This window comes from Bidens hawaiensis, unplaced genomic scaffold, assembly GCF_021521415.1.
Source record: "Bidens hawaiensis isolate Kalapana, Puna unplaced genomic scaffold, B.hawaiensis_p1.1 tig00000142_1, whole genome shotgun sequence".
Lineage (NCBI taxonomy): Eukaryota > Viridiplantae > Streptophyta > Magnoliopsida > Asterales > Asteraceae > Bidens > Bidens hawaiensis.
The window spans coordinates 1,187,680-1,207,408 of record NW_027491019.1 but is presented as its reverse complement, the minus strand read 5'-3'; the positions used below and the strand labels follow the sequence as shown (position 1 = coordinate 1,207,408).

Genomic DNA, 19,729 nt, shown 5'->3' with positions numbered 1-19,729 from the left:
GATCACTAACTATCTTTACAACTCCCCAAGGAGTAGGTAGCTTGATGCATTAGTGATAAGTTGAAGCTACTACCTTCATCCCATGGAGCCAGGGCCTACCTAAAACAACATTGCAACAGGAAAGGTTATCTATAACACAAAATTTTTGGTATGAATTTAACCCTTCGATGTAAATTGGGAGGTTGATGTCCCCCAATGTCTTCTTGGTTTCACCACTGAAACCGACTAGCACCGATGTTCTAGGAATGATTTCTGAATCCGAGATGTTCATCTTCTTGAGGACATCATGTTGGATAATGTTGACTGAGCTGCCACCGTCCACTAGGATCCTGCGTACATAATGGTTAGAGATAAATAAAGTAATAATCAAACCGTCATGATGAGGATCCTGATTGTTCAGCTTGTCTTCCTCATCGAAGAAGATTCTCTTGTCTGTTGTTAATGTGGTTGACACTATTGGATGATCCCCGTTATTCATCTTGATCTCTTTGGTGAGTCTTTTTTGCTGCGGAGAAATAAGTTCCACATATGTCTGAACCTCCAGAGATGAAATTGACTGCTTGCACATCCAGCTTGTCCTGATGAAAATCCTGGATTGAATTGAAAAAGATTTCTGGTCAGTCACTCGAGTAGTGGGGATGAGTGGTCTTCTCTCATTATCCAACTCGAATTCTTCCACGGGACTTTCTTCTAAGGCACAAGAATCTTTAAACAATTCGTAGTCTCTGGAGACAAAGTTGGTCACATGAGCATCCGGCGGTGGTGGTGTCGCTTTCTGTGGAAGATCTTCAGGATCCTGGATCTTGGATTTCTTCCTTCCCAAGAGTTCTTCAAAGTAACCCTTACTCAAGAGATATCCAATTTCCTTCCTTAAGCCGATGCACTCGCCTGTCGCGTGGCCAAAATCTTCGTGGAAGGCACACCACTTAGACTTGTCCTTGAAGCCGATAACCTTCTCATTCTTTCGGGGCCACCTTGCTTTTTCTCCCAGATCCTTCATGGCACAGATCAAGCCATGAGTATCCACGGAGAAACAACAGTCGGAGATGCAAGGATAGTCTTCTTCATCATCTCCTTCTTCAACTGCCCGTACGTTCTGATTGTTGAACTTGGCGTACGGCTTCGAATTGTTGTTCCTGTTCCAGGATCCTTTATTCTTTTCGGGGGTTTCTTGTTTTGTTTGTCCCCCAAGACGATCCTGGATCCTTCTATCTTCTTCTAATCGGATGTATCTTAATGCCCTGTTTCTGACTTCATCTAACGTCCTGCACAGAGTCATCTCTAAATCATTATAAAAAGGGGAGCTCTTTTGAATTCCCATCTTGAATGCTTCAACAGCAGTAGTCATATCAAGGTTTGAGATTTCTAGAGCTTCATTTCCGAACCTGGTAACGAAATCCCTAAGGGATTCATCACTAGGCTGGATAACACGATATAAATAACTGGTTAACCTCTCAAATTTCCGACTACAGGAAAATTGAGTGTTAAACAAATTAACTAAATAAGAGAAAGATGTAACCGAGAAAGGGGGGAGACTTAGCAGCCATTTCAGTGCAGCTCCCGTTAGTGTGGTTCCAAATCCTTTGCAAAGGCAAGCCTCCTTGAGTCTTTCAGGAACAGGATTAATTTCCATCATTTCCCTATATTGGGCAACGTGTTCCTCAGGATCAGTGCTCCCGTCATAAGTCTTCATGTTGGGAGTTTGGAACCGCTTCGGGATTTCTGCATCACAGATTGGTGGAGCGAATCTGGAAACTTGTGACTCTCCTCCGGTATCTCAGGAATTGGATGTATCACTCCCGGTATACAGGATATCATATCCTTTAGCTTCTGTAACTCCTTGGTCATGGCCTGGTTGATACCTAAATCCTGCATGGGAACATGGTTAGTATCTAAAGATATAGGATCGTACCGGTTACCTCTCTGCTGGGTAGAGCTTGGTATTCCAGACGAGTATCTGCGATAAGAGGAGTCAACAATCGAAGTGGGTCCTCTAAAAGATATGGTCCGCATGGGGATTATGTCCCCATCATAGACTTAGAAAGACCGTTGTTGATGGGATACAAATGATCCTTGATCCTGAAAGAAGGATCCTTGATAAGGAATCCCGGAGGATCCTAGTGGAAGCATCCCTGATCCCCTTTGGAACATCGAGGAACTCTGCATTGGTTGACCCATCGACACATGGTTGAAGCTAGATGGTCCTTGCTGGAAATCCGAGTATCCTTGGATCTGATGACCCATGGATCCTTGTTGAAGGATGGATGATCCTTGCTGAAAGGCTGAGGATCCTTGAGTCTGAGGACCCATGGATCCTGGTTGAAGGATGGATGATCCTTGCTGAAAGGCTGAGGATCCTTGAGTCTGAGGATCCATGGATCCTTGTTGAAGGATGGATGATCCTTGTTGAAAGGCTAAGGATCCTTGAGTCTGTTGACCCATGGATCCTTGTTGAAGGATGGATGATCCTTGCTGAAGCTGAGCCAGGGATCCTGGACTGGTGAAATCCAGCATCCTAGGCATCGGGGGGTGAGATCCTCTGCTGGCATCTTGGACTTTCTGATGTCTTCGATCTCACGCAGGATCCTTTGGTTGGTCTTGTTCTATTGTTCCATATATGCTTTCACCTGCAAAAACATAGAGGAAACGTCATTGTTAGAGTTTACCGCCGAAGTAGCAGCGGTTGTTCTTGAGCTCTGGAAGACTGGTATTTGTGTCTTGCTCCCAGAAGTAGCAGCCTTTGGTGCTCCCGTGATTGGCGGAGGCATCGGCGGCAAGGTCCTTGAGGAGAGAGAAACCGAAGACGGCATAGTTGACGATGCAGAGGTGGATTGAGAGGCCATTGCAAGTGTTTATGGTATGAAAAAAAATAAAAATTGATGAGAATAATATGGATTATAGCACCAATTGCCCCAAGGTGGGCGCCAAATTGTTTTGGACAAAAATCAGCTAAGGATCAAGTATCCAAATCTGTTATGTGAGGTAAGGTGCTAACTCGATAATGGCAAGTGTATAAGCGTAATATTGGTGAACACAAAGATGTGATTACGAGGGAAAAGCCCTTAACCAAGATAGTCTTACTTCGGTCAAAACTTATCAAGGTAATATTTGAAGACATGACTTCGGTCAAGGATTAATAAGCTAATCTTTGGTCGAATAACTTCAATCAATGATCAACAAGGTAACCTTTGGTCGTTGAGTATATGATTATCGTGATCTCCGGCACAAAAAACCCCTAGACGGTGAAAATTATCACCGTCGATTATATTGATAATAAAAGGTGGTTACAAGTGTTGTGGAGTAACTGATCGAGATTACAAAGTAAGCTAGCGTGTAGAGAGAATGCTTGTTTCTGCTCTTAGTGTGTGTGATAGTACATGTGTTTACCTACTCGATCATAGCTCGTTTAAATAAAAAATATCACTAACAATATTCCATAACTATCCGGAAGTCTTCCACCTAGCCGCTCCACGACCTTTGACCATGTGCCAATAGCCATCCAGTAGCGAGATAAGCGGGAGAACGAGTCTTGTAGCCGTTGTTGATATTTGCACGTTCGTCTTCATATGACTTCGTCCACTAATAGCTACATTGAACTAGGATCCTGGATCCATGCTCCAGCTAGAGAATGTTCTGTGAGGATAATTGGTACAAGTACGTCTTAAAGTTGCTATACCTGTCTAACACATCACCATACTAAACGCAATCATTAGTAAACAAGTCATACCGAGGATCATCGATCCTTTATATCCCGATACATATTTCAAGGATAAACTATACATAAGACAGTCAAGGATAAAGGATCCTCAGTATAAAATTCATGGCCTAACAGTGACGTTCTTTGGTTAAAGCATGTATACACGTCTACTTTTGATTTAAGAGTGTATGACAAGAACGATATTCCTTTATTGATTCCCCATTTACCACCAATTATTTTTCATCAATTATCAAATTTCTATACACATGGTGAACATACCGTGGAGTCTCCATATTGTCAATCAGTAGTTGGTTATTCTCACAATCTCGTTATAGATCATGGTGATAAAAATAAGGCTGAAAACTCTAATTGTTATTTAGAGTTCCATAAGAAGATTGAATATCGTATGGTAATAAATATTATATGTTTGAAAACTCTTTTGTTATATGTTTGTTACTTTAATTTTAAATTAACCGTATTAAGTTTCTAATTTATTTTGTTTTTAATATGTAAGCGACTACCTGCTGAAGTCGGCAGACTGGCAAATCTAAAAAGAAGGTGCTTAATAAAGTTCAGGAGTTTGGCAGGCAATGAAACAATCTTTAAAGTTAAAAATGGAGGAGAAAACGAGAAGGGTCGCTTTACGTTAATTGGATGGAAGGATTACGTAATCAAGAATCGATTGTGTTTTGGCAAGAATGTAGTTATTCGTTATTATAAGAATGAAGTTGTTGTGGTTGTTCTTAATGTTCTTTAGTGTTGATGTTTTGTTTTCGTTTTTATTTTTAATAATTTCGTCTTGATTAAATAAGAACCATTCTATCTTTATTTATTTTGTTTGCTTTAGAAATAATGTGTTTATGTATTGTTATTTTTTTCATTCTTTTATGTTTATACCAAATATTTATCAACATAATCATAATTATGATAATCAAAATCTTTGTATAACCATAACTTATCTAAATGTAAAATTTATGTTATTCATACTTTTTTTTTCAAAACCTGGTCAAAATATATTAATATTAAACAATTGACTTACATTAATAATTGAAATTTAAACTTAATTACGATTTGTATTAAACTTAATTATGATTTCCTGATGATATTCATAATTGAAATATAAATTGTATTCCCTAATTTAAGATTCTTTCCATTTTGTTACATTAATGACATTTTAATTATGTTTTAATATTAGAAATTTCTTAAATACTATTTTTCCCCTATTTACCATTTTTTATGATTTGTCAAGATATGTTCCACCATTTTTTCCATTATTCGTAAAGTCATGTCTTCATTTTCTAAGAAACGTAAAACTGTTCTCTCCACCTCAAAGAGCAAGAACTATGATCCAACAGGTATTTCAGTCTTTGTTCATATTTGTATCAACTCAATCGATTGTTTCCATGTATTGTTTTTTCATTTAAACAGAACTTTTTATGTTTTATGTAGGTAATCTTCCAAGAGACCCATTGTCTGATGCTTCCAACACAACACAGTCAAATAATGTTCAAAATGTTCATTCGAATCCACCTAGCACATGTTTCTTTAACGGATACTCATATCCAGTCTATCATTCCAACCAATACGGTAAAATCTCGAGGCGTCAACATTTTAATATTAATTTTAACAATGTTTAATTTGGTTGTTTTGTAATATTAACATTTTCATTTACTTTGAATTAATCTATTTTCGTATCCTATATTTGTTGAAATAAAGGTCAACCTCAAATCGGGCAGTTAGATAACGTTTTAAGCAATACACCAGTTATTATATCTCAAAATTACACATCAAATAATTATTCATCAAAAAATGGTTCAAGTAAGTTTTATATGTATTATATTTATAATATATTTGTAAATTTATTGTTAATACTTTATTGGACTTGTGTTAAAATTATAACCCGTACTCCCTATGAAGTTCAAAGGAGTAGTGTTTCTACAATTCACAAAGGGAAGTAAAACTTATCTCCGTCAACACTAACAAGCGTAAACAATAATTCCCTATATAACCAACGTTCGTTTCTCTTTTTGTCATTCATAAGTATTCTAATTCTCTAGCTACTATTATTTTCATTATTTATTTTTCATTATATTAATATTGTAAATATATTTCCAGATGATACTTCTACACAACTTGGTAGTTGTTATTCTTCAAATCGAAAATAAAGAAAGCAAATTGTATATGGTAAACGTGAGAAATTAAAACACTCCTTAAACAAAGCTTCTCAAGCAATGTCGTCTTCTTCAAGTACAACCTTTTTCCTTTGAATCATACATTTGTAATATTTAATCTCTTTGTTGTTTTATTAGTTTTATTATATTGTTTTTAACAGGTTGTGTTATTTCCTCTAACATCATCCCTAATCCAACATCAAATTTTAGCGGTTCTGTTTCTAACTACATAAATTCTGGAAGTACGTCATCAAAAAGGCGTGTTGGAAGAACAAGGAAAACAACCAATACTACTCCTATACCTGTGCAGCAGTTAAACGATTTTGAGTTTGTTGTTGATGTTTTAAAGGCATATCAACAGGTTATTAGTTAATACATTATATAATTTTACATTAAATATTATAAATCTTGGTCATAAACTTATATGTCTCATTTATTGTATAGATTACGTTGATCATGGTGATCAAAGTTTCAAATGTGAGTCTTGCAACGCGTGCTTGTGGGAACTTGAATCTAGGAGAGGAAAAATAAGTAGTGCTGATACAACGTTCTCTTTATGTTGTCGCAATGAAAATGTTAAACTTCCTGATTTAAAGCAACCTCATGAAACTTATGTAAAGTTATTTCGTGGCGAAGATCCTATAAGAATGTATTTTTTGAAATATATTAGACGATTCAATTCTATGTTCTCCTTTACATCAATGGGTGGAAAAATTGACAATTCCATTAATAGAGGAAACGTTCCTTACACGTTTAGACTTGGCAGAGAAAACTACCATTCTATAGGAAGTCGTCTTCCATTAGATGGTAACAAACCTCAGTTTGCTCAACTATACATTAATGATACGGAGAACGAAATATCAAACCGACAACGAGTTTTTGGGTAAGGCTTACTTTTAAAAATTATATGTTTTTCATTTTTAAAACAATTACTGTTTTATCATATATTTCCTTTATATTAATGTTAAAGTTTATTTGTTTGTTTGTTTGTCTTACAGTCAATCATCTTCAGATGCCGACATTTACGAAAATTATATTATAATTATCTCAAGGAAATGTTAGATTCACAAAATCCATTGGTTCAGGCATATCGTATGGTACGTGATACTTTTAAAGAAAATCCTCAGATTGATTTTAAGCTCCGTATTGTTGGAACAAGGAAATACGATGCTAGGACTTATAACTTACCAACGGCCTCTGAGGTTGCCGCTCTTATTGTTGGAGATATTGGTGATGCCATGGACAAGAGAGATATAATATTTAACTCCAGGTCTGGTGGTCTTTGACGAATTAATGAACTTCATCCTTCTTATACTCCTCTACAATTTCCTTTGCTTTATCCTTTTGGTGAGGATGGTTATAAGGTAGACATTCCTCATAGGAATGTCGATCCTTCATCTATGGCTGCCCGTAAGAATTGCACGATGCGAGAGTTCTTTGCATATAGGTTACAAGATAGGCCGAACCAATTCTCACTACCCTTAAATGGAAGAAGGCTTTTTCAGCAGCTTTTGCTTGACAAATATACCATGGTTGAGAGTCAAAGGTTGCATTTTATACGTGGAAAACAGAGTGAACTTAGGTCTGACACCTTCGAAAGCCTTCAAAACCTTAAAACGGCAGGAAATTCAGATGTTTCAACATCTGGGCAACGTGTAATTCTTCTGTCATCTTTTACTGGTGGAAGTAGATATATGATGCAAAATTACTTGGACGCTATGTGTCTTTGTAGACGGTATGGTTATCCAGATTTTTTCTTAACCATTACGTGCAATCCCGGTTGGCCAGAAGTCAAACGTTTTTTAAAGGATACCAATTTAAATTATGAAGACAGACCAGATATACTATGTCGGATTTTTAAAATGAAGCTTGATTCAATGATTAAGTTGTTGAAGGATAAGTCTTTGTTTGAAAAATTAAAGCAGGTTCGGTTCCCTATTTAATATTTTTTTTTTCATATTTTGTTTACCTTTTTCAATATATTTATTTCATTTTATTTTTGCTAATTTATTTGTTTGATTCCAAATGCAGCCGTTTACACAATTGAGTTTCAGAAACGTGGTCTGCCTCATGCCCATATTTGCCTATTCATTGATCCAGAGAATAAAATTCACAATCCATCACATATAGATAATTTTATTTCAAGTGAAATTCCTTTCAAGGTCACTGAACCAGACCTATACCACCTTGTGTCAGATCATATGCTTCATGGTCCTTGTGGTGAGGAGAATCCGAGCTGTAGCTGCATGATTTATAGAAAATGTTCAAAGAATTTCCCAAAAAGATTTCAAAGTGAGAAAAGTGTAGATTCCCAAGGTTTTCCGATTTATAAAAGAAGAGACAATGGACGTTACGTCGTTAAGAAAGGTATAAATCTAGATTATAGAAGTTTCTTGCCTTACAACAAAATTCGGTTACGAAAGTATCAAGCCCATATAAATGTCAAGTGGTGCAATCAAGAAGGATCAGTCAAGTATTTGTTTAAATAAATAAATAAGGGTCCAGATCGAGCAACAATTTCCCCTGTCCAAAATAACACCGCCGACAATGAAGATCCTAAAGTAGATGAGATTAATGCTTTTTACGATTGTAGATATCTTTCTCATGTGAGGCTGCTTAGAGAATATTTGCTTTTGATGTTCATTATAGGGTCCCGACTGTTACGAGACTTCCTTTTCATTTACCTGGTCAACAACAAGTAATTTATGTTCCTGAGGAAGATATTGAAGATGTTCTTACCAAGACTTCCAATTCAGTTTCAATGTTTACTGGTTGGTTTTTTGGATAAAAATCTGCTAAGGATAATGTATCCAAATTCATTTAGTGAGGATTAGTGCTATGGTGATGAAAACAAGTATGTATCGATTGCAAACCCAAACACACAGATTTGTTATGGGGAAAAGCCCTTGATCTGGTTCGGATCGCCGGCACAAAAACCCCGGGTGATGACAATTGTCTATCACCACTTTATTAATCAAAAAATGGTGTTACAATTGTTGGAGATATTGATCAGTATTACAAAAATAGCTAAGTGAACGAGCTGTGATAGAGAGAATGCTCAGGTGTGTGTGAATACAATGTGTTTTCTAACTGATCATAATCTCAATTATAAATAAAAGATAATAACTCAATGGAGTTATTAATAATTAAAACTATTAACTAATAATCCCTAAAAATCCGTCATTTTCTTCAATATAATCGAAACAGCCACTTTGACCACGTGGTCCATCACTCAGGCTGCGAAATAGGGGGTAGACAAGGTCTCTTAGCCGTTACATCTATCAAGTATAATGTTATACACTGAAACAATCGTTGGTGAATAATAAGTACTGAGGATCCTTGATCCCGACGGGATCTGACTAAGGATCACTGATCCAAGAACTTATGCCAGGATAACGTACCCACAGTGTCAAATTTATGTGCACTAACAATTGCCTCCAAAATGGCGGTTGTGATAAGATCACTGCTGTTATTTTGCCTTTGAATTCAAACTTCCTGCAAAAACATATGAGATTTGACAAGTTGGATATAATTTCCATATTTCAATGGAGTTTCCTTTGGAACTTCCCTTCCGGCTGTATATAGTTCTCCCTGCAAATCATGAACAACTAGTAACACTTGTTTAACCCGGGTGGATGGTCCATTTTTGAATGGTGAAATCCGGGTTAAGATTTTTGGTAATTGCAAGTAAGTTTAATAAATAGTATCTTTTAACTATCTGTTGATTGTCTGTTATTTTGAAAGTTTTTCTGATATGGCTTTAGACTTGTTGAAAGTTTTGAGAAATATTCTTTACTAAAAAGTTTTTAGGATAATATATCCTTGCAAAAATAAACCAGGATCTTAAATCCTTATAAAAATAGATTGAGAATAATGAATTCTTTTATCTATGAAGATATAAACTGAAATCAAATAAGTGTAAACCGATAAACAGAAATCATACCGTAAGGTCTGGTTAGACCTAAGTTACCATAAGTATTGATCCTTTTGCAATCCTTATAAAACTGAATTAAAGGATTTTGAATCCATAAGTATTGATCCTTAGGTGATCCTCAGAATCTAATTTATGATACCTGATGCAAATAACTTATGATATTATCTGGGATTAAACCCAATAAACCGGGGACAACCCCATAAAATAAACTGGGGACAAGCTCGTGCAACTGGGGACAAGCCCGTGTAATCTGGGGACAAGCCCGTGAACTGGGGACAAGCCCAAACTAGTGATAAACTGGGGACAAGCCCAAAAACCGGGGACAAGCCCAAAGATACGGATTTTAACTGGGGACTCGCCCAAACCGGGATTTAGCCCAAACGTGAGTGACGTGAAAACGCCAAAACCTTAGCTAACATGAAAATGTTAGACACCTTTGTCTTGAGATAACGTGAAAACGTTATAAACCGGTGGTATGGTACGTCTACCATAAATCGTAGGATCCTCCATATAGCCGAAGACAACGAAATTGTCAGCTACTAAGCGTGTACTGGTCCCGCTGCCTCGGACTATACGTTGGATAGCATGCGCTCCAGGCGAGAGTGTAGAAACTCTAATTTATAAGAAAGGTGAAAACCTTTAAACCTTGGAGGGTATAACCATCGAGGGTCATACCCAATCGTGGGCTAGGCCAAGGAAAATAACGATGTACCTTAAGCGTGAGGGAGAGGTGGCCAACCTCTTAGACATTGAACCTCTTATTAAAACCTGCATTGTTACTTAAAAACTTGGAAAAGACAAACGTTAAAAATATATTATCCTTAAATTAATAAGAATCTGAAAAGGATAAGTGATCAGATAGATGTTACTGATTTTAGGATCCTAGATCATTTAAGGATACTCAATCCTATTAGGATACTTGATCCTGATCAGAAAAAGTACTTCTTGAGGTGGATAGCATTCCATGCTCTTGGAAACCTGTTGCCTTCTATAGTGAGCAAATGATATGCCCCCTTTCCTGCCTCCGACTTGATCTGATAAGGACCTTCCCATTTGGGTGCTAACTTCCCATTAGCCCATTGGTCGTGTTTTGGAAGGCTTTTCCTCAAAACTAAATCTCCTTCTTGAAATCTTCTGATCCTTATATTTTTGTTGTATGCCCCAGCTACCTTTTTTTGATAGGCTGCCATTCTGATCTTGGCCATATCTTTGAGTTCTTCAATAGAATCCAAGTTTTCGAGAAGGATTTGTTCATTGGCCTCAGGATCACGGATGCTCGTTCTTGCCTTAGGAACCACCATCTCTGTAGGAATTACTACTTTTGATCCAAACACTAATGAGAAGGGGGTTTGGACTGTTGCGTTCTTGGGTGTTGTCTTGTCAGCCCAAAGGACATAAGGTAGCTCTTCATCCCACTTTCCTTTCTTGGATACTAGCTTCTTCTTTAAGTTGTTGATAATTATGTTGTTGCTAGACTCCACTTGACCATTAGCTTGAGGATGTACTGGATTAGAGGTAATCATCTTGATGCCCCAGCTGTCACAAAAGTTAGTGGTTCTTTTCCCGATAAACTGGGAACCATTGTCACAAATAATTTCCGAAGGGATACCAAATCTAGTAATAATATTTCTTTTAATAAAAGATATCACCTCTTTTTCGCGTATTTGAACAAAAGCTTCTACTTCTATCCATTTTGAAAAGTAATCAGTCATTGCAAGCATAAATACTTTTCCTCCTGGTGCCTTAGGTAGGTTACCCACCATATCTTTGCCCCACTTCATGAAAGGCCATGATGAGGATATAGGATACATAGGTTCTGCTGGTTGATGTTGGGCAGAAAATGCCTGATCATGCACTTGAAGATACCTGATCCTCATGCACTTAGCAAATTGCAAACCTGCAATCAAAGCCTCATACTCTGCCTCATTGTTTGTTGCTTGAAACTCACAGGCTATAAACTGAGGTAATATGTCCCCCTGTGGCGATTTCAGTAGGATACCTAATCCTGTTCCTCTTACATTGGAGGCTCCATCGGTGAAGAGTATCCAAGGATCCTTAGTCTCTTCTAGTTGTTGGACCTCCAAGTCAGCTTCATTCTGCAAGTCACTACTGAAATCAGCCACAAAGTCCGCTAGTGCTTGTGACTTGATTGCTGTTCTTGGCTCGTATTGAATATCAAATGCACTCAGTTTCACAGCCCACTTGGCCATTCTACCTGACAACTCTGGCTTTCTAAGGACATTCTTAACAGGATAATTAGTTCTCAAAACAATAGTATGAGTTTCAAAGTAATGTCTCAATTTAGTAGAAGTCATAATAAGTGCAAGAATTAATTTTTCTAAATGAGAATACCTGGCTTCCGCATCTAGAAGACTTTTACTTGCATAATAAACAGGATGTTGTTCACTTTCATGATCATTCACAAGGACGGCACTTACAGCATTTCCTGAAACAGCTAGGTACATATATAAGGATTCTCCATCCACAGGCTTCATTAGAGCTGGAGCTGAGGATAAGTAATCCTTCAAGGCTTTGAGCGCAGCCTCATGCTTTTCCGTCCACTCAAACTTCTTGTTCTTTCTAAGAATGTCGTAGAAATCTTTGCACTTCACGGAGGATCTTGATATGAACTTGTTGAGAGCGGCTATTCTTCCTGTGAGCCTTTGGACATCCTTGGCATTTGCAGGAGACTTCAAGTTGATGATGGCTTCAATCTGCTCGGGGCTTGCTTCAATTCCTCTTTTAGTCACCATATTCCCAGAAACTTTCCAGCCTTAACACCAAAGTGGCATTTTGACAGATTTAGTTTCATGTTATATTGGCCAAGGATATTGAATGCTTCTTCAAGGTCTCTAAGGTGATCATCAGCTTTCTTTGACTTTACCACCATGTCATCTATGTATACTTCAATAATCTTGCCCAACTGATCCTTGAACATCATGTTGACTAGTCTTTGGTACGTTACCCCTTCATTTCTTAGTCCAAACGGCATAGCAATATAACAGTATATGCCGGTAGTAGTCATGAAGGTTGTATCCTCTTGATCAGATGGTTCCATCTGAATTTGTTGAAATCCAGAGTAATCATCCATAAAGGTAAGCATTTCATGTCCTGCCATTGCATCCACCATGGAGTCTATATGTGGTAATGGGAAAGGATCCTTGGGGCATGCGTTGTTTAAATCTGTAAAGTCGACACACACCCTCCACTTTCCATTCTTTTTCGAAACAACGACCACATTAGCCAGCCATTGAGGATATTGAACCTCTCTGATCATACCGGCCTTAAGAAGTTTTTCAACTTCTTCTTGTATGATCTTGTTCCTCTCAGGAGCGAATTTTCTTTGCTTCTGATGGACGGGTTTAATAGATAAATCAAGGCCTAATTTATGGGTGATTACCTCCTTTGAAATACCTGTCATATCTGAATGTTTAAAAACAATGGTAGATTTTCTTCGCCCTAAGAAGGATACCAAATCCTCTTCGATCTTGCTGGGGATACTGAATCCTAGGAGCACCTTTACATCTGGATCCTCGGGGTTCAAGGATACTTCTTTAATGTCTTTCTCCCGAGCTTCCAGTACGTCCCTAGGATGTTGCTATGGTTGCTATGCTATAGTTTGTTTGGTTGTTGGCTTCATTGATGAGGAGTAATAGCTTTTGGCCTCCGCTTGATCACCAATTATCTTCACAACTCCCTATGGACTGGGTAGTTTGATGCATTGGTGGTATGTTGAGGCCACCGCCTTTATTCCATGCAGCCAGGTCCTACCTAAAATAACATTGCAACAAGAAAGGTTATCAATAACACAAAATTTTTTATATGAATTTAATCCTTCAATATAAATTGGTAGGTTGATGTCCCCCAATATCTTATTGGTTTCTCCACTGAAACCTACTGGTACTGATGTTCTAGGAATGATCTCTGAATCCGGTATGTTCATCTTCTTGAGGACATCATGCTGGATAATGTTGACCGAGCTCCCACCGTCAACTAGGATCATGCGTACATAATGGTTAGCGATAGATAAAGTAATGATCAAACCGTCATGGTGAGGATCCTGGATGTTTAGCTTGTCTTCCTCATCGAAGAAGATCCTTTTATCTGTTGTCAAAGTGGTGGATACTATTGGTCGGTCTCCGTTATCCAACTTGATCTCTTTGGCGAGCCTTTTTGCTGCGGAGAAGGAATTCCACATATGTCTGAACCTCCAGAGATGAAATTGACCATTCGCACATCCAGTTCATTCTGGTGAGGATCCTGGATACTCGAGTCTAAGAAGATTCTCTCATCAGTTATTTGAGTAGTGGGGATGAGCGGTCTTCTTTCATCGTCCAACTTGAATTCTTCTGCGGGTTTTTCTTCTGTTGGACAAGAATTTTGAAAAATGTTGTATTCTCTGAAGACAAAGTTAATCACATGAGCATCTGGTGGTGGTGGTGTTGCTTTTTGTGGAATATCTTCAGGATCCTGGATCTTGGATTTCTTCCTTCCCAAGAGCTCTTTAAAGTGACCCTTGCTCAGGAGGTATCCAATTTCCCTCCTTAAGCCAATGCACTCGTCTGTCATGTGGCCAAAATCTTCGTGGAAGGCACACCACTTAGACTTGTCTTTGAAGGTGGTTGTCTTCTCGTTCTTTCAGGGCCAACTTGCTTTCTCCCCTAGATCCTTCATGGCACAGATCAAGCCATGGGTATCTACGGAGAAACAATACTCGGAGATGCAGGGATAGTCTTCATCATCATCTCCTTCTTCGACTGTTCATTTTGATTGTTGAACTTGTTGTACGGCTTTGAGTTGTTGTTCCTATACGAGGATCCTTTATTCTTGTTAGGGGATTCCTGTTTTGTTTGAGCCCCCAATTTTTCTTGGATCCTTTTGTCATCTTCCAACCGTATAAACCTTAGTGCTTTGTTCCTTACTTCATCTATAGATCTGCAAGGAGTCATCACAAGATCATCATAAAAGGGGGAGCACCTCTAAAGTCCCATCTTGAAGGCTTCAACAGCAGTAGCCATATCAAGATTAGGGATTTCCAGAGCTTCCCTGCCGAACCTCGTAAAAAAATCCCTAAGGGATTCGTCACTTGGTTGGATAACTTAGTATAAATCACTAGTTAACTTTTCAAATTTCCTGCTACAAGAAAATTGACTGTTGAACAAATTAACTAAGTGTGAAAAAGAAGTAATTGAAAAGGGAGGAAGACTTAGTAGCCATTTTAATGCTGATCCTGTCGGTGTGGATCTAAAGCCTTTGCATAAGCAAGCTTCCTTGAGTCTCTCAGGGATGGGATTGATCTCCATCCTTTCTCTGTATTGTGCCACATGTTCTTCAGGATCAGTGGTTCCATCGTAAGTCTTCATGTTGGGGGTTTGGAATCGCTTCGGGATTTCAGCATCACAGATAGGTGGAGCAAATCTGGATAACTTGTGACTTCCCTCAGGTATCTCGGGGATTGGTCGTATCACCCCGAGAACACTGGATATCATATCCTTGAGCTTCTGTAGCTCCTTGGCCATAGCTTGGTTTATACCTGCATCCTGCATGGAACCACGGTTAGCATATAAAGGATAAAGGATCATACAAATTACCTCTTTGTTGGGCGAAGGTTGGCATCTCGGATGAGTATCAGGGATAAGAAGAGTCAGCGATAGGAGTTGGACCACCCGACGCGATAGTCTGCATGGGGGAATGAAATCTCCTTTATGGACTTCGGAGGATCGTTGAAATTGGACTCCTGAGGATCCTTGATTCTGAAAGAAGGATCCTTGAGGTTGGGAATTATAGGGTCCTCGGAGATATAACCCAGAGGATCCTGGTGGAAGGATGGATGATCCTTGCGGAAACAATGAGGATCCTTGAGCCTGTGGACCCGGACCCATGGACCCCTGTTGAAGGATAAATGATTCTGGCTGAAACATTGATGATCCCTGAGCCTGTGGACCCATGGACCCCTATTGAAGGATAGATGATCCTTGCGAGAACTGAGCCATGGATCCTAGACTCGTGAAATCCAGCATCCTGGGCATCAGAAGAGTGTGATCCTCTGCTGGCCTCTTAGTCTTCTTGAGATCTTCTATCACACGAAGGATCCTCTGGTTGGTCTTGAATAATAGCTCCATATATGCTTTAACCTGCGAAAACATCGATGAAACATCATTTTTAGTATTAACCACCGGCGTGGTAGCAGCGGTTTTTGAACTCTGGAAGACTAGTAGTTGCGTCTTTCTTCCAGTAGCAGCAGACCGTTGTGATCCCGTGATTGGCGGAGGCATCGGTGGCAAAGTCCTTGATGAGAGAGGAACCGAAGATGGCATAGTTGATGAAGCAGAGGTTGATTGAGAGGCCATTGATAGTGATATGGGTATGAAAAAAATCGAAAATTTATTGGAGTAATATGAATTATAGCACCAATTTCCCCACGGTGGGCGCCAAATTGTTTTGGATAATGTATCCAAATTCGTTTAGTGAGGATTAGTGCTATGGTGATGAAAACAAGTATGTATCGATTGCAAACACAAACACACGGATTTGTTACGGGGAAAAGCCCTTGATCTGGTTCGGATCGCCGGCACAAAAACCCCAGGTGATGACAATTGTCTATCACCACTTTATTAATCAAAAAAATGGTGTTACAATTGTCGGAGATATTGATCAGTATTACAAAGATAACTTAGTGAACGAGCTGTGATAGAGAGAATGCTCAGGTGTGTGTGAATACAATGTGTTTTCTAACTGATCATAATCACAATTATAAATAAAAGATAATAACTCAATGGAGTTATTAATAATAAAGACTATTAACTAATAATCCCTAAAAATCCTCCATTGTCTTCAATATAACGCAACAGCCACTTTGACCACGTGCTCCATCAATCAGGCTGCGAAATAGGGGGTAGACCAAGTCTCTTAGCCATTACATCTGTAAAATATAATGTTATACACAGGAAACAATCGTTACTGTATAATAAGTACTGAAGATCCTTCATCCCGACGGGATCTGACTAAGGATCACTGATCCAAGAACTTATGCCAGGATAAGGTATCCACAGTGTCAAATTTCTGTGCATTAACAGTTGGATGTAAGCAAATAGAAACTACGAGCATGCAAGGAAGATATCATATGCTGAGTTTCCAACACAGTTTGTATGGAAAAAAACATCACCACAGAAATAGGTAGAAAGGCAAAATGGATTTGCTATTGGTAGAATTCATGCCGAACCTGCATCATTTGACGAGGCCTACTACGTAAGAATACTTTTAAACAAGGTTAAAGGACCGAAATGTTTTGAATATATTCGAACAGTAGATGGTTTTGTTTGTGATTCTTTTAGAGATGCATGTTTTAGAAGAGAGCTTTTAGATGATGATAAGGAGTACATAGAAGCAATTTAGGAAGCAAGTCATACCGCAAACGGATATTATCTAAGAAATTTGTTGGCAACAATGCTTATAACATCCTCCTTATTAAGACTTGATTATGTTAGGGATAATACATGGCATTTCTTAGTCGACGGGATTCTTTATCATCAACAAAAGAAACACAAGAATCCATGTTAGTTTTGTTATATGTGTGAATTTGTGTTTTTGTAGTTTAGTGTAAGGTAAATTTATTATTTATTTTTCAGGTTTGTCTCTTAGTGACGAGCAACTGAAGAACTTGGCATTACTTGAGATTGAAGAGTTTTTGGTATCAAACAATTCATCTCTACGTAGGTTTTCACACATGTCGTTTCTAGATCAGGAATCTGTGTCTACATCAATGAATCCTCTTATGACGGAAGAATTATCTTATGATAAGGATTCTTTGTCAAATGATTTTAAGCTTTTGTACACATCTCTAACTGATGAACAAAAAAGCGTTTACAACGAAATATTCAACTCCTTGAAACGTAGAAAAGGTGGTGTTTTTTCGTGTATGGTTACGGCCGTACTGGCAAAACATACTTTTGGAAAACTTTATCGGCCTCAATTCGGTCTGAGGGAGAAATTGTTCTTAATGTTGCTTCAAGTGGAATAGCATCTTTATTATTAGAAGGCGGTAGAACGGCTCATTCAAGATTCCTTATTCCAATCAATCTGACCGGGGACTCCCAATGTCAGGTAACTATTATAAATTTCATGAAGTATTTATTATTTCACATTTAAATTTATGTTTTATAATTATATTATTGAATATAATGTTTACATATTCAACATTTTCAGGTTAAGGGAAACATTTGATGTTTCTGACTTATTGAAGAAAACATTATTAATAATTTGGGATGAAGCTCCCATGATTCAAAAACATGCATTTGAAGCGTTGGACAGAACCCTAAAAGATGTTATGAACGTTGATTTGGGCAACACTTCTGGATCATTGTTTGGAGGTAAGGTAGTTGTTCTTGGTGGTGATTTCAGATAGATTTACCTGTTGTACAGAATGGAACAAGAAACGATTGTGTGAATGTCACAATTAGTTCTTCTTACATATGGTCAAAGTGTAAGGTTTTGAAACTAACTAAGAACATGAGGTTGATTGTTGGTTCTCAAATGTCAAATACTTTAGAGATTAAACAATTCGCTGATTGGTTGTTGGATATTGGTGAAGGTAATCTTGGTGGTCTTAATGATGGTGAAGCAACTATATCAATTCCAGATGATCTTCTAATAAAAGATTCCCTTGATCCTATGTCTGATTTAATAGACTTTGTTTATCCTTCTATGTTAGAAAGGTTTAATGATCTTACTTACTTTCAAGAACGGGCGTTGCTTGCTCCCTTAAATGATGTGGTTTAAGAGATTAATGATCGTATGTTAGCGTACTTTCATGGTCAAGAAATGGAGTACCTAAGTTCAGATAGCATCGACAAGGTTGAAAGTGTATCTGATGATTTTGATCCCACGTTGTACTCTACTGATTTTCTTAATGGTATAAAGATGTCTGGAATGCCAAACCATCGTTTGTTACTTAAGGTTGGAGTTCCTATTATGTTACTACGGAATATTAATCAGAAAAAAGGGTTGTGCAATGGAACTCGACTACAAGTTGTTAGTTTGGGCAAACGCCTCATTGAAGCTAAGGTTGTTTCTGGTACTAATATTGGATTTGGTACTTTAATTAGCAGAATAAGTCTTACACCGTCTGATAAGAAGCTTCCATTCAAGTTAAAGAGGAGACAGTTTCCTATATCGGTTTGTTTTGCAATGACTATAAATAAAAGTCAAGGACAATCGTTAGCGCGTGTTGGATTATATTTAAAAGACCCGCTTTTTACACATGGTCAGCTTTATGTTGTTTTGTCTAGAGTGAAGACTCGCGAAGGTATTAAGATTGTTTTATTAGATAAGGAATCTAAATTGATTAGTGAAACCAAAATTGTTGTGTATAAGGAAATATTTGGAAACCTTCTATGACTTTTTTACAATACTTTTTTTGTTTACGTTTGTATGTTTTTAATTATGCTTAAGGTTTTTTAATAAAAGGATTGTATAATTTTATTTTGTCTAACTATAGGTATATGTTTGTATGTTCAATTATGTTTAGTTTTTTATGTTTCTTGTAGTATATCTTTTATGTTTTTGAAATTCAATTTTGTAGACTTTTATTTATAGCCTAATATTATACTGGTTTATATATATATATATATATATATATATATATATATATATATCCTAAATATATTTTATATACATTTATATCTTATCAATTTACTACATTAAAAAATAGAAGAACATGTTAAATGTTCATAAATAGTTTAATAAATATAGGGTTAATCATGAGTTTTATTGAATGAATAAACCATCATTTTTAATAATAATTAAAAAAGACTCTTTAGAAGATAAACACAATAATCATAACTTCTACAAAATCAATCTCTTCCATCATCTTCAACAATGGCGACAATTGTTTCTTGGAATTTTCATCCGAAACTAATAATTGTCAGT

The 19,729-nt window shown here is 37.5% G+C and overlaps 1 protein-coding gene across 1 annotated transcript; it reads left to right on the top strand.

The window, feature by feature from the left end:
- The first annotated feature begins 7,268 nt into the window (after positions 1-7,268).
- Positions 7,269-18,580, top strand: LOC143574791 (uncharacterized). Its single transcript, XM_077059341.1, has 5 exons — positions 7,269-7,603; positions 8,518-8,639; positions 17,431-17,632; positions 18,008-18,176; positions 18,224-18,580. The coding sequence occupies exons 1-5, from the start codon at positions 7,269-7,271 to the stop codon at positions 18,578-18,580; spliced, it is 1,185 nt and encodes a 394-aa protein (XP_076915456.1).
- Positions 18,581-19,729: the final 1,149 nt, after the last annotated feature.

Excerpts from the sequence above, each read along its gene's own strand:
- LOC143574791 (XM_077059341.1), top strand. The coding sequence starts at position 7,269 with ATGGCTGCCCGTAAGAATTGCACGATGCGAGAGTTCTTTGCATATAGG. Across the intron at positions 7,604-8,517 it reads GCTATGTGTCTTTGTAGACG|GGTCCCGACTGTTACGAGAC; the intron begins GTATGGTTATCC and ends TGTTCATTATAG. Across the intron at positions 8,640-17,430 it reads TTCAGTTTCAATGTTTACTG|GTTTGTCTCTTAGTGACGAG; the intron begins GTTGGTTTTTTG and ends TTTATTTTTCAG.